Here is a 14,873-nt window from a genome sequence, read left to right as displayed (position 1 = left end):
CAGGCACCTAGTGAGCGCCCTGTTGAAAAAACACTAAAAACCAATCCCCCTCCCCAAAACAAAACAACCAACCAAAACCAGCTAAATTGATCAAAGTTTAGGTTTCTCAACTTCTAACAAAAATTGAGAGCTTCAGGCATAGCTGGATCCAGCCATGCGGGGGTTTTCCTCCATTCCTGCCTTCAGGCAAGTTCCGACTTTGTGAGGTAACACCGTGGCCACGCCTACCCTTACAGAATGAGAATGAGACTCCTTAGCTGTGCTCCAGAATCCGGATTGATTTGTAAAATTGGCTCAGAAAGTCAAAGCGACAACAAAGACCACCTGGGAAGGGAGCGTAGGGACTCCAACCTCAGAAGTGGGTGGTGACACGGTCCTAACACTTGTGACCCTGGAAGACAAAGGCCTGCCTGGATGAGGGAATGAGTTCAAGACCAGACCAGGATACATAGGCAGTTTTTACGAGGGAGAAACAGGTTACAGAAAGTGAGCCTGGGGATGCATAGACAGCTAAAGGTTTTCACAGCCTCCTCGCCTCACAGTTCCGTACTCACAAAGGATAGTCTACCTGTCACCTGCCTGCAGCAAGCCCCCGAGCCTGGCACCCAATGACACTTTTCTCACGTTCAGGAATAAGAGCCCCAGCCTTGCTCTCACATTGGGCACCATGGTAACCAGACCCTGCTTACCGTCCCCTCCCCCCCTAGAGAACTCAGTTTCTGTTTGTCTCCAGGAGTCTAGCCGGTGCTGAGCAGAGGGCAAGTGGGCTCAGAGAGGGGAAGAGAGAAGGGCGAGGCGGCGGGGGTGGAGGCAGAAGCAGCTATGGAAGAGAGACTGAGGAGTGGGCCTGGGAGAAGGGGAACGGGAAGTAGGGAGGCTCAGAGAGGGTGACAAGATTGGGGAAGGACTGCAATGAGGAGGGGGCAATCCAGGGGGTTGGGGAGGTGCTGGGGAGGCTGATGGAGAAAAAGGCCAGGGAGGTGGGACAGAGGGCAGAGACTTACGGGGGAAATGCGGAGGACACCTGGGACAAGGGGTTTGGAGGGAGGCAGACAGAGAATTGGGAAAACCGGGGACAGAGATGGCTCAGGAGGGGTGAAGAAAGAGAGGCCATGAGACAGGAAGAGATGGGGACGGAAGTAGAGATGCAGGGAAACAGGAGGTGGGGCGCACACCGAGTCCCGGAGGTTAGGGGAAAGCGTGTGTCCTTGTGGTCTCAGCCTTCCAGTTCCGTGTTTGTCCCTCGTGGTTTCAAAGAGCTAGAAGCAGGAGTCCAGGAAAAGAGCTGCGGCGTGTGGCCCAGTGCGAGCGCCTCGCCCCATCTTTCTGGACTTCCCCAGACCCGCTTCTCCAGGATGCAGCCAGAGGTGGAGCCTTTAATCTCCCCCAACCTGAGCACCCCTGGCTCACACAGGGAGACAGGTGAGCACGAACCGGCATTCCCACACGGTTGGTCCTTGAGCCTAGAACTACATTTCCCAGGAGCCCCTGCCTTTCTCTGGCTGGTACTCTGGGTACAGAACTGCATTGCCCTTGGGGGGTTCTGCAAGTCTCTGGCCAGTATGGGAAGCCTCAAACTACATCTCTCAGAAGCTGTTGCAGTCCCCCTGCTAACACTCTCGAGGTCATACTACTTTTCCCAAGAGGCTCCCTTGCCAATATTCTGAAATCAAAACTACATTTCCCAGAAGGCCTTGCAGATCCCTAGCAGAGACTGGACCACAAACTACATTTCTCAAGGGTACTCTACCGGTCCCTGGTCAGTATTCTGAAATGTAGTCCAGAACTACATTTCCCACCAGCCTCTGCAGTTACCGGGCTAATTAATAATCTTTTAACAAGAAGTGCTGCAGCTATCTGAACGTTACTTCTGGGCCCCAAAACTACATATCCCATGAGACACTTGCAGTTCCCTAGCCAATATTGAGATTTAGAACTCAGTTCCCTTCACCCTCTGCAGTTCGCTGGCAAATACCCTCAGTTTACAAAGAATTTACCATGAAATGCTGCAGTGTCCCCCAGCTAAAATTTCTGGGCCCAGAACTGCAGTTCCCATGAACTCCTGGACCTCAACAATGCTTCTAAGCCTATTTTCCCCTACATACCGTTTCGACGTCTTCCTGTCCTCAATCCCTGGTTCTTATTTTCAGATAGCCCCACCTCCAACCCAGAAGCAGAACTAAACCCTAGGTGCCAATCTTCCACCACAGCCCCACTCAGAGCCCCGCCCCGCCCCGCCCCGCCCCCCAATCCCTGTTTTACTTTCTTTGTCCATAATTGTACAGTTTGCCACAGGGACCTTGCCTCCTCGTCATTTAAGTCTCTCTGCTTCACCTGGGCTCAGCCCGGTTCCAGGGAGTCTTCCTAACACGCAGCTAGACTATAGCTGTCTCTTGCTCACTTCAGCCCCAGGCTTGCAGCCCTTTTCAGCACAGTTCACTTCCCAAAGGCTGAGTTGATGTCATCCCAAGAAGATTCTGCATGGCTGTAAGTAACAGAAATGTGAGCTCTGTAAAAGTAGAAATGGCGTTGTTCTACACAAAAAGCACAGAGATTAAGTTCAGGGACACCATTAGGGTACCAGTTTCTTTCATCTCTCAGAGTTTTGATTTGAGAAACATTTCCTTGGCATAGCACATAACTTTTGGCTTGCTTACCTCATGGTCACAAAGCAGCTACTACAATTTCAACCATTCTTTCCAGAAGTCTTCATTCTGAGGGCTCCCTAGATGTCTTCTCCTACCATTTCAGCTGCAAACACTACGCTGTCCACCTTGGTCGACCTAGTAAGAGGAAACAAGATGACCTTCTTCTTCTGCTCAGGGGTTTCCAGCTCTAGCTTTACCCGATGCCCATTTAACAAGCAGCTTTGCCACTGGGGCTCAAGCAGTCCTAGTTTTTTGGATGTTTACCTGGTGGAGATAATGAACCGGAGCTGGAACATTTTGGTAGAAGCCTAATGAATATTCCTGAGTACTTGGGGAGAGAACTATAAACCTCAAGACCCGCCCCCATGTGATCACCTTCCTCCACCTAGACCCCCACCTCCAAAAGATCCCACCGTCTTCAAAACTGTGCCCCAACTGGCTATCATTTGTTCAAACATGTGAGCCAGTAGGGACTTTTCACATCCAAACTACACAATTTAGCAAATTCCTACAGTCTTTAAGTCTCACTGTAACCTACACCTCCTCAGGGAGGCATTCTGGGATTTCCCAGGGGAAGAATTTCCTCTCCTATTCTAAACTGGGAGTTCTTAGGGGCAGAGTGGATATTAGTCATTTGGCTAATAATCTTTTTAAGTTTTCTGGTGAAAGGGTGTTCTCCATTGTCCCCTAAAACACACAGGAAGCACAGAGATGCGATTCAGGAGTGAAATTCTTGCATTAAATGAATTAGTAAATACTTTTTTTCTTCTTCAGTGTTTGGGATCAAAAAAAGATTTGTGATGTCAGACAGGGGCTCTAATACTGAGACATGATCCTAGTCCTGAAAGACCTCCATGTGGAGACCTTCCCACTCCAAACCTGAGATGATGCTCACCCAGGAATCACGAATAACAACCGTCTTGATGCAAACACACGAGGCAGTTTAATGACGGAGCTCCGGGCTGATATGTATCTCATGCAAGAGACAGAAGAATCGACCACGAGGCTCGAAAGCTAGGGGTTTTTATAGAGAGAGGGTCAGGGGCTAGGGGGAATTGGCCCAGTTTCACCCAATTGACTCATTTGAACATCAGCAAAAATGATTACACATTGGCAGAATAGTACATGCAAGTCAGGATGTCAGGAGCCCCGAGGGGCGGATGCTTATCCGAGGTCAGCGGAACATCTGGTTAACATATAACTTCAAACTATGTCAGGAGGGCAACAGGCAGAAGGAGGTGCCGGGCTAGATGGCTGGTGACTCAGCCAAGATAGCCCGGACAAGTTCCTGCATTCTTCTTTTGTCTTTATGGCCAGTCAACCCCAGGAATGTTTTAACAATGGGCCTGCCCAGACATGTCTGGGCCTGTTCCACTATGTTCTCAGCCTCGGACTTCTAAGCTCACAAACAACTTTTTCTTTGGACTATTGGACATAAGTTACATGAATCACAGGCCTTAAATTTCATCTTAAGTTTCATTTCCCTTCAGTCCTTCACTGGGGGATTCTAGGCAGGTACTCTACCACTGAGCCACACTCCATCTACTCACTGGGTGTTGTGGTTTGAATAGGAGTAGCTTCTAGAAGCTTGGATATTTGACTGCTTCATCACTAAGGAGTGGATCTGGTCTTGTTGAAGGATCTATGTCTCTAGGGTTGGGATTTGAGGTTTCAAAAGCCCATGACAGCCTTCCCCCTCTCTGCTTGTGGATCAGTGACTACTCCCGTGCTGTGTGTGCTATCATGCACCCTGACATGGTAATGGACTAAGCCTCTGAAGTTTTGAGGGAGGCCCCAGTTAAAGTGGCTGTGGTCACGGCACGCCTTCACAGCCACAGAACAGTGTGGTCACGGCACGCCTTCACAGCCACAGAACAGTGTGGTCACGGCACGCCTTCACAGCNGTGGTCACGGCACGCCTTCACAGCCACAGAACAGTGTGGTCACGGCACGCCTTCACAGCCACAGAACAGTGTGGTCACGGCACGCCTTCACAGCCGTAGACCAGTGACTAAGACGGAAGTTGGTACCAGGAAGCAGGTTATTGCTGAAACAGGCCGGATCATGCTGTTTATTGGTGTAATGTAGACTTTGGGATGTTGGAGTTAGAAAAGCAGTTGAACGCTTGAAGTGGGGCTTAATGGGCCATCCGAGCAGGAGCATTAAAGAGATGCTGAGGGCAAGTTGAATTGTGGGGGCCCAGCTCCAGAAGTTTCAGAGGGAAGTAAATGCCCTAGTAAAAGACTGTTTATGGTGATTTGAATAACAATGGCCCCCATTGGCTCATATATTTGAATGCTTAGTCATCAAGGAGGGGCACTAAGTCAAAGGATTAGGGGGTGTGACTTGTTGGGGTGGGTGCAGCCTTGTTGGAGTGGGTGTGGCCTTGATGGAGTGGGTGTGGCCTCGTCGTGGGAAGTTTGTCATTAGGGCTGGGCTCTGAGGTTTCAGAAACCTCAGCCAGTCCCAGAGACTTTTTCTCTTCTAGCTGTCTTGACCCACCAGCTTCAGGATAATGACGCAAAGACTTAAGAGTTATTTATGAAGCCGAGGCCTTATAGCTTAGGCTTGTTCCCAACTTGCTCATGTAATTTATTTGATTTCTGTTCATTCTAATTTGCATTCTGCCACGAGGCCTCTTACCTCTTCTCCAGTCCTGGCTCCTCTTCCTTCCTTCCTCAGTGTCTGGCTGGTGGATTTCCTTACCTCTGGGTTTTTCCAGTGGCAACCACTGACTTTTCCACCCGCACCCCAATTCCCAAATAACAACTTGGAGGCTTATGAATGCTTACCTAGGCCATAAGCTAGGCTGGTTCCCCAACCAACTCTCAATTCATTGTCCCATTTATTCTAACCTGAGTTCAGCTACATGGCTGGCTTCTTCTCCTTAGTTCCATACATCGACTTCCTCAAAGTCTGGGGTGAATCTGTCTCTTACTGTCTCCCAGAGTTCAAATCTCTCTCTTCTAAAACTCCCACTTTCTACTTCCTGCCTCAGCCCATTGTTCATCTAATTTTTAATGGCAGGTGATGCTTCCCCGCACAATTCACAAGAGATTATATCTACATCCTATAGTTCTTATCTCTGCCCATAAGTCCCACCTTTTCTATCCTGCCTGCTATAGGTTGCCAGCTCTTTCTTAAAGCCAATCAGAAAATTCCTTAGACAGGTGAGAAAACACACCTTTACACAGCATAGTTAACGAAGCTGAAAAGAGTTGGAAATCTGAAGAGTGCTTTGTACTTGACATGAAGATACAGAATTTGGAGTTTGTCCTTCCAGACTCTGGTCCTGCTTTAGCCTGGTATTTCCTCACTGAGCTCCCTTTCCTTCCTCTTGGAACAATAATGTATTTGATAATGTGTTGTTAGAAGTATGTGATATGCTTTCTTGTTTTTATGTTATGGGGGTTACAATTAAGAGATTATCATGAGTCTCAGAAGAGACTTTGAATTTGAACTTTTGAACGTTTTTGTTAAGATTGTATGGGTACTTCTGAAGTTGAACTGAATGCATTTTTGCATTATGATATGGCTATAAGCCTGTGGTGGCCAGGGATCGGGATGTGGTTTAAATAAGAATGTCTCCCCCTAGGCTCATATATTTGAAAGCTCAGTCACCCAGGAGTGGAACTGTTTTAAAGGATTAGAAGGATTAGGAGGTATGGCCTTATTGAAGGAAGTGTGTAGTGGGGATGGGCCTTTTTCAAAAGCTCATGCCAGGTCCAGTCCTTGTCTGTCTGTCTGTCTGTCTGTCTGTCTGTCTGTCTCTGTCTCTGTCTCTCTCAGCTTGAGGATCATATTATAGCTCTCAGCTACTTTTTCTGAATGACTCCTACCTGCTGCCATGCTCCCTGCCATGATGCTCATGGACCAAAGCTTCTGAAACTGTTAGCAAGTCCCCAGTGCTTTCTTTTACAAGATTTGCCTTGGTCATGGTGTCCCTTCTCAGCAACAGAACAGTGACTAAGACACTGGGATTTTAGGCAGGTGCTGGAGTGCTGGACTGCAGGCCCAGCCTTTTGTTACCCGATGCAGAGTCATAGTTTGTAGCTCAGGCCAGCCTTGAATTTTTGAACTCCTGGCATAGCTTGGATGACAGACTCTGGCCACCGGGCCCGTTAATCTGTGTACGCGTGCAGTGTCAGGAAAAGCTCTGTCGATGCTCTACCATTGAGTAATAAACTTTTGCCCATTCAGTGCAGAGTTATGGGGGTGGCTCAGAGACACCTGGCTTGTTTTTAACATCCTCTTTCCTGAGAAATCACTCTCATTCTTCACAGAGGTCTCTGAGGTTGCCGAGCCACATCATCAGAGTGACCAAACATACTCCTCCAGGGCACAGATTCCTTCCACGCTATCGGGATAGACATTTGGAAAGTTTTAATTTGGAGAATTATACCCTATGGCAAGCTTAAGACAATAGCTTTTTTTTCCCCCCATAGCAAGGAGCAAAACCAGGGCCTTGAGCTTGCTAGGCAAGCGCTCTATCACTGAGCTAAATCCCCAGCCTCCTAAGACAATAGTTTAATGAACTCAATGGTTCTCCTAGCAACACCCAGCTGTAATGTGAGCAATAGTTTCCTCATTGTGTTTCACATGGGCACCCCGTTACATTTGGGGGGTTATTATACAGACCATAAGTTGCAGATATAATCTCATTTTTACCAATTTTGACTTCAGCTGTGACTCTGTAGTGGTAAGTGTGTGTGTGTGTGTGTGTGTGTGTACGTCAAAGTTGACATCAGGTATGTTCTTCAGTCACAGGCCACTTTCTTTTTTGAGACATGATCCCTCACCAGCCTGGAGCTCACAGATTCAGATCTTTCTCTGCCTCCCCAGCACTGGGATGACAGGCTGATATAACACAACAGGCTGATGTAACACAACAGGCTGATGTAACACAACAGGCTGATGTAACACAACAGGCTGATGTAACACAACAGGCTGATGTAACACAACAGGCTGATATGATAACATAGTGCCGATCATGTCCATCCTTTACATGAATTCGGGGGATTCATGCCTGAGTAGTATCTTAGTTTGTTTCCCATTGCAGTGACAAAATACCTTGACTCCCCCCCCCTCCAAAAAAAATTAAGGGACAAAGGATTATTTGGTTCAAAATCCCAGGTCTATGACATCAGGGAAGTCAAGGTGTCTGGAACCAGAAGCGGCTGGTCCTATCACATGGGCTGGCGAGAGCAGAGAACAGGGAATCTACCCATGAATGCATGCTGGTGCTCTGCATGCTGTCTCCTCCCTTGTTCATACAATCTAGATCTCGTGCGTAGGGAATGGTGCTGCCCACAGTGGGTGTGATTCCCACTTCAGTTAGTATAACCAATTCCCATAGACACGCCCACAGAACAACCTGATCTGGAGAGTCCCTGGCTGAAACTTTCTTCCAAGGTGATTCTATATTGTGTCAAGTCGACAATTAAAACCAATTGTCACATAAGGCAAGCACACTACCGACTGAGCCACCTTTTAGCCCCATTCAAATTGCTGGGACTTTTTAAGGACACATATATCCACTAGGCCACAGTGACAGCTGACAAAATTCATGAATTCCCCCAGGAGCTTCTCTTGTGTAGTACATATTTAGACTCTCATGTCTAAATCCAGACATAAATCCCTGACTTCCATCCCAATCTATTTGCTTGTTTTTGTTTTTGTTTTTTTTGTTTTGTTTTAATTTCCAGTTGGTTTGACAGAGTTGGGAGTCAAGCAGCTCACACAGTGGATGCAACACATGTCCCCTGGGGTGTTTCCAGGTAACACTCATCCTGGACCAGCTCTGCACTTGGCGCTCTGCTGGATTCTAGGGCAAGAACGTCGAGGCTTTGACTGGAAAGGTGGCTCAGTGCTCGCAGCTCGCAATTGCAAAGGACCCAAGCTCAGTTTCCATCACCCATGCAGAGTGGCTCCCGACTACCTGCAATTCTAGCTCCAGCAGATCTGATTCCTGCTTCTGGCCTCCATATGTATGTCAGTCACGTGCACATAGAAAATTAAAAGTAAAATACATTTAAAATGACAGCATTGATGGCAAAAGCATGCCACAGCTGTGACCTGGGTACGGTGAGGCACATCTATCATCCTAGCACTCAGGTAGGAGGATGGCCATGAGTTCAAGGCCAGTCTGGGCTGTAGATTGCAACCCTGCCTGAAAACATGATTAAAAGGGTAGGAAATGGCTCAGTCAGCAAAGTGCTTGCTATGCATGCATAAGGGCCCAAGTTCAACCCCCCAGAACTCACGTTAAACAAAACAAAATGGGCAGGAGAGGTGGCTCGGCAGCTCTTGCAGGGCGTTTGCTTTCCAGTGCCCACACCAGGCAGCTAGCAACCACTCTGAAAGATCTGATGCCCTCTTCTGGCCTCTGCAGGCATTTGCATGCATGTGGGCCGCACACACTCAGACACAATTAGAATTAAAAGCAAATCTTTCAACAACAAAGCAGACTTGGTGGTGCACAACTGTAATCCCACCACTGCACAGGCTGAGACAGGTAGATCCCAGGCTCACTGAACAGCTGCCACTCCAGTGAGTGACTCTGTCTCAAAGCACAAAGTAAGCAGCGCCTTAGGAACACCGCCTGAGGCTGGCCTCTGCCATCCATGCACACGTGCGCACGCACATACAGCGGTACTTCCTTGGAGCCTCGATGGTATGGTGGTGACATGGAGGCTTTCATATAGTCTAAAGCTTAGACCTCTAGCTAGGGCCTCTAGCTCCGTGCCTCTCTGCTCCACTGCCATCTATCCCGTTTCCCTGGGTCCATTCTCTGAATCTTCAGGGTCCCTTTCTTCCCCCCAGAAGTTCCACCCTCCACTTCCCGCCCAGCTACTGGCCTTAAGCTCTTCATTACAACCAGATCAGTACAATTCTAGATTGCCTTTAGGCAGGTGAGGGCTGTCTGACCTCGACTTTCACAGTATTTACAAAAACTTAACAAATAAAATTACAGAGGTACATCTTCACACAATGTGAAGAAACCCACATTATACACACAGACACGCACACACAACACTTGAGCAAATGGCCCTTATGCTGCTTAGAAATATGGTGACAACTAATTATAAAGTATTGTGGAGTTAGGGTAGCTAATTAATTCAGGTAAATGTACCTGTATGGTGTGTGTGTGTGTGTGTGTGTGTGTGTGTGTGAGAGAGAGAGAGAGAGAGAGAGAGAGACAGAGACAGAGAGAGACAGAGAGACTCTGCAGTATTCTTGGGGAGATCGGTCAGCTCAGTGATGTGGAGACAACGTGGTATTGCTTCAAGTGACAAAGTGGCATGACATGATGAGACATGCACCGTAACAAGAAGGTGCTGGCCTAGAGTTCCCTGTGAGGGCCTGGAGTCATCTCCGTGGTGGAGCACCTGTCCAGCACTGTAAAAGGACCCAGGGTTGATCCCTAGCACCCTAGCTTGGCCCATCACAGCGACACATTCTGAGAAATGTCTGTGTTTGAAGTAGGACAGAAGGGAAGTTGAAAAAAGAGGCAGTGAGGCATGGATTCTGTTAAAATGCAGATTAAAGCAGTGGTGTACCCGTGCAACCCCAGCAAGAGAGGCAGAGGCAGGTGGCTCTCTCAGGTCGAGGATAGCCTGGTCCTCAGAGTGAGTTCCAGGACAGCCAGGGCTACAGAGGGCCTTGGGATGTTGCCATCAAACCAGGTTCCCACACCACATCTAGAAGAGCACGTGCCCACCAAGGAAGTGTGTTGCTTCGTGTGCAAGATGGAACATCTGGGGGCTTTAAGCACAGGGTGCTGATGGGAGATCCAGCCCTCACTCTGAGCCAGGTGGTGGGGGCTGTCACATAATCCCTGAAGGTGATGTGTTTAGTAGTTGTGTGTCTGCACAGTGTTCTCATCTGAGTGTCTTGCTCTAGTGGCCCTGTCTGGAATTGATGTCAGGGATAATCATTCGGCCAGGAGGAACATCCTACAGCTTTGGGCTGTCAGGGGCAATTCTTCTCTCTTCTGCCTTGAAACACTATAATATAAAGGAGGCAGACATCAATTTGTGTCAAAGAGTGTGTTGTGGGATGCTTGAACTCTATAGGACAACTTGTGGGCCTAAGGTTCAGTACTGTTACTCAGCATATCCACCATGGTTGAAGCTGGGTTACTCCATCCACATTCCAGCCCATCTGAAGGAAGGAGCCAAATATCAGACAGCTTCCTTCCTTCCTTCCTTCCTTCCTTCCTTCCTTCCTTCCTTCCTTCCTTCTTCCTTCCTTCTTCCTTCCTTCCTTCCTTTCTTCCTTCCTTCCTTCCTTTCCTTCCCTCCTTCCTTCCTTCCTTCCTTCCTTCCTTCCTTCCTTCCTTCTTCCCTCCTTCTTCCTTCCTTCCTTCCTTTCTTCCTTCCTTCCTTCCTTTCCTTCCCTCCTTCCTTCCTTCCTTTTCTTCTCTCCCTTTTCCTCCTCCTCCTCCTCTTCCTCTTCCTCCTCCTCTTCCCTGTCCTCCTCTTCCTTCACCTCTCCCTCCTCCCCACACTTTTCCCATGAAACACTGGCTGACCCACAGTCACTGTGTAGAGCAGACTGCCTTTGAGCTCATGGCAACCCCCCTGCTGCAGCCTTCTTTGTGCTGTGCTACCAGGTCTGCACACTACCACAGCCAGTAGACAACCCTCTATGTGGACGACCCTAAAATTGCAGTGCTCCCTCTCGCTTACACCATTGGTGCGAACCTGGTTGCCAGGCCACAGAGGAGCTGCTCAGGGAGGCTAGACACCCCTGTGCCTGTACAGCTGAAGAGAAGAGGGAGAAAGTAGGTCATGTGTGCCAATGACTAGCCAAGGGAAAAGAGAGGCCCATCAGCTAATGATAAGGTTGGCAAGAAGGGGGTTACATGTGAGGAACTTATCAGTCAAGTTCCAACCAGCAGGCTGGAGTTTGGGATTAATTGTGGTGCAGAGGGCTGGAGAGATGGCTCAGTGGTTAAGAGCACCGACTGCTCTTCCAGAGGTCCTGAGTTCAAATCCCAGCAACCACATGGTGGTTCCCAACCATCTGTAATGGGGATCTGATGCCCTCTTCTGGTGTGTCTGAAGACAGTGACAGTGTACTCATACATGAAATAAATCTTAAAACAAAACAAAACAAAACTCTGGTGCAGTGTGTTTTCTCTTGCTGGCTCCCTTCAGGCTGCACCTAGCCAGGAAACAGTCGCAGAGCCACAATGGAAGGGTGGACTCTGTAACTTCCAGATGCTATCTCAGAGACCAGCCCCTGAGATCTAACTTTCCAGAGTGGTGTGCACACCGCCGGGTGATTCTCTTCTGGAAAGAGTTGTGGCCTCAAAGGGTTCTTGGCAGGTGACACTGGGTTCCTTTGCTACCAGGATCCTTCCTTGTTGACCTCGAGTCTATGGAGGAGTCCATGTCTCGGAGCCTGGGCAAGCCTGCCAAGTCCTCGTGAGTACTCCCTGGCCCCGCGGCGACCTGTGACAGCTGCAGAGGTGACAGCGGCAGCCCCTGACCTGAGAGTCCCTTTCCTTGCCTTGTCCCCCCTTCCTCCCTCCCTCTACCCTCTCTCCTTCCCCTCCCCTTCCCTCTTTCTCTCCCTCTCCTCCACACACGCACAGGAAGCAGTACCTGCGGCAGGTCATCTCGGAATATGAGGCGCTGGATCGGGAGCTCCCCTGTATCCGAAAGTTCTCAGAACCACCCTCTGCCCAGCCCCTCTGTCTTTGCATGGAGACTTCGGTGAGTGGCCCAGCTCTCTGCACAGTCAGGTGGTGATGGCATCAGCTGGTCAGACCTGAGGTGGTCGGCGGTTAAATTCAGGTTAAGGACCGGGCATAGTAGTCTGTGTTCATTACAGCAGCACTCTAGCAGGAGTTCAAGGTCAGCCTCAGTTACACGGGGTCTTTGAAGCTAGCTTGGGCTACCTGAGCTCCCGTCTCAAACAGAACAACAAAAAAACAAAATCACACACACACACACACACACACACACACACACACACACACACACACACAGAGGAGACCATGACTGCTTGTGTCTGACAAGAGGCACCTACTGTATACTAGGCGCAAGCCTTAAGGCACCCTTTTAGATGTCTATGTGATTTTACTCTTTCATGGGGGGCTGCTGTCCCCACTTCATCTCTCCTTTCCTTGGTGCCTTTAAGGAAGGGACCCCAGTGTACCACCCCGGGTACACGGCATCTCTTTCCAGCTCAGAAGCTAAAGCAGGCCTGGTTAGTACATGGGTGGGAGAGAGAGGCCTTCCAGGCTCTCCTAATGTCTAACAGGTGAGGTCAGAGGACAACTCATTTCTCTCCTTCCACCTTCATGTAGGTGAGAGGGACTGAACTCAAGTCATCAGGTTCACACAGCCAGCACCTTTACCCACTAAGCCAGCGACAGTGATTTTATATGCGTGGACAGCTGTTTTCCCCACTTTGTCACGATGGCCAACGATGGCCAGTGATCATCACATCTCCTCACACAACTTCTTCTGACCTTTCTGATAACCGCAGTCCCTTAACTTTGAGAGCACCTGTTCAAATAGAAGCCTCCAGAACTGCAAAGCACCATCCATGGCTGGTCTCTGGGCGAGTTCTCCTGTAGGGCAGTGACTACAATTTAATCGGTCTAGTCTTTCAGAATGATCACGACTGGCAGATGCCTTCACACCCGAGAGACACCTGTGGTTGTAACCCTTTTGACAAGTGTCATAACTTAGCGGGTCTGCAGGTAGAGTCTTGGATCAGGCTCCAGCCTGGGAAATAAGGGCTGAAGCTGACGCATGCCCACGCAGGAGGATTTCACGCACGTGGAGGTGCTGCAGGCTTTGGAAGCCGAGCTGCCCGGGGCCATGGAAAGCGGGCGCGTGAGCAGCATCCGCTACGAGAATATGAATGTCATCTGCGGTACTGCGGGCCGCAGGGACAGGTGAGACCATGCACGGGCTGAGGAACCTAATTGGGAGGAATGTAGCCAGGGAGCTTAATGCTCCGCAAACGGAGCTGGGAGGCGGAGTCAGAGTGAGAGTGGGAGAGGGGCGGAGCCTAGCATAAAAAAAAAAAAAAAAAAAAAAAAAAAAAGGAACACAGGTAGGGAGCGGAACCTAAAGGGTGGTGTAGATGTCAGAGTGTAGAGGCGAGTGAGGGATGAAGCTAAAAGCAACTGAAAGACTTGGAGCAACTGGGACCTGGAGAAGAGGCGGGTCCTAAAGTGAGAGGGTGAGGTCAAGGTGAAGGGGAACAGTGAGTTTTGAGGCCCAAAACCACTCAAAGGGACGGGTCCTAGGTTGAGTGGCACTTTTGGCAAAGTCAGAATGAAGATAGCATTGGAGGGCTGGCCTGGGCTGGGGAGCATTTAGGGCGGAGTCAGAGTCAGGATGACATTGAAGGGGCAGGTCCTCTGCTGAATGGCTTTTCTGGCGGAGTCTGAGAAGGCAGTAGCGAGGGCAGGACCTGGCGCTTTCCCTGGTGAGGTGAACGATCCCGCTGAGAAGACCGCAGTGACGCCCGCAAGCGAAGGGGGCCAGGGTGAACCCGAAGACGTCTCTCGGCCTTCGCTTCGCCCGCAGGTGGCTCATCACCGTCACAGACTTCCAGACGCGGTCACGCCTGCTGCGCTCGGGGCTCACCCTCCGTGGAACCGCGCACCCACTGGTGCGCCACGACGAACTACTGCTGGGGGACTACCGTTTGCACCTGCGTCGCTCCCTGGTCCGACGGCGCATGCTCGAAGCCCTTGGGGCGGAGCCTGCCGACGAAGATTGACGCACAGCGGGGCGGGCCCCAGCTGCACCCGGCTCCCGGACCCGGCGAAACGAGAAGGCGTGGCCTCCCTAGGAAGGAGGCGGGGCCGGCTCGAGGGGGTGGATACTGTGAGTTTAATTATAAAGAATGACCTGATACAAAAGCCATTTCTCTCGGCAAAGTCGTGTTGGGCGTGGGGGGCGGGGCGAACCTCCACTGTCATCCACTAGGCCAGAAACGCCATCCTGGTCACTACCCATCCCTGCGATCTTGCAGGACGAGCTCAACTCCTTTCAAGTCCCCTCCCGCCCCCTTGGAAGACAGTTCTAGGGCTTTTATTTCAGGTTTTCCCCCCTTTTGGATTTGTGTGTTCTAGGTTTTTTTTTTTTAATTTTTATTTTGCTTTGTATATTTTTCTTTTGCTATTGTTTCTCTTTTTGCTTGGTCTCTCCTCTCCACCCCGCTCCCCCATCCAGTCCCTACCCCTTCCCTCTC

At 49.8% G+C, this 14,873-nt stretch overlaps 1 protein-coding gene across 1 annotated transcript; it reads left to right on the top strand.

The window, feature by feature from the left end:
- Nucleotides 1-720: 720 nt before the first annotated feature.
- Nucleotides 721-14,541, top strand: C1H19orf81 (chromosome 1 C19orf81 homolog). Its single transcript, XM_021220965.1, has 6 exons — nt 721-758; nt 1,221-1,422; nt 12,007-12,079; nt 12,250-12,370; nt 13,430-13,563; nt 14,204-14,541. Exons 2-6 carry the CDS (start codon nt 1,356-1,358, stop codon nt 14,397-14,399), a joined length of 591 nt encoding a protein of 196 aa, XP_021076624.1. The 5' UTR covers nt 721-758; nt 1,221-1,355; the 3' UTR covers nt 14,400-14,541.
- The last annotated feature ends 332 nt before the right edge of the window (nt 14,542-14,873 follow it).

The sequence above is a fragment of the Mus pahari genome, chromosome 1 (assembly GCF_900095145.1).
Source record: "Mus pahari chromosome 1, PAHARI_EIJ_v1.1, whole genome shotgun sequence".
In the NCBI taxonomy this organism is placed as follows: domain Eukaryota; kingdom Metazoa; phylum Chordata; class Mammalia; order Rodentia; family Muridae; genus Mus; species Mus pahari.
The sequence above is the reverse complement of the archived record's forward strand: the minus strand, read 5'-3'. Positions and strand labels throughout refer to the sequence as shown.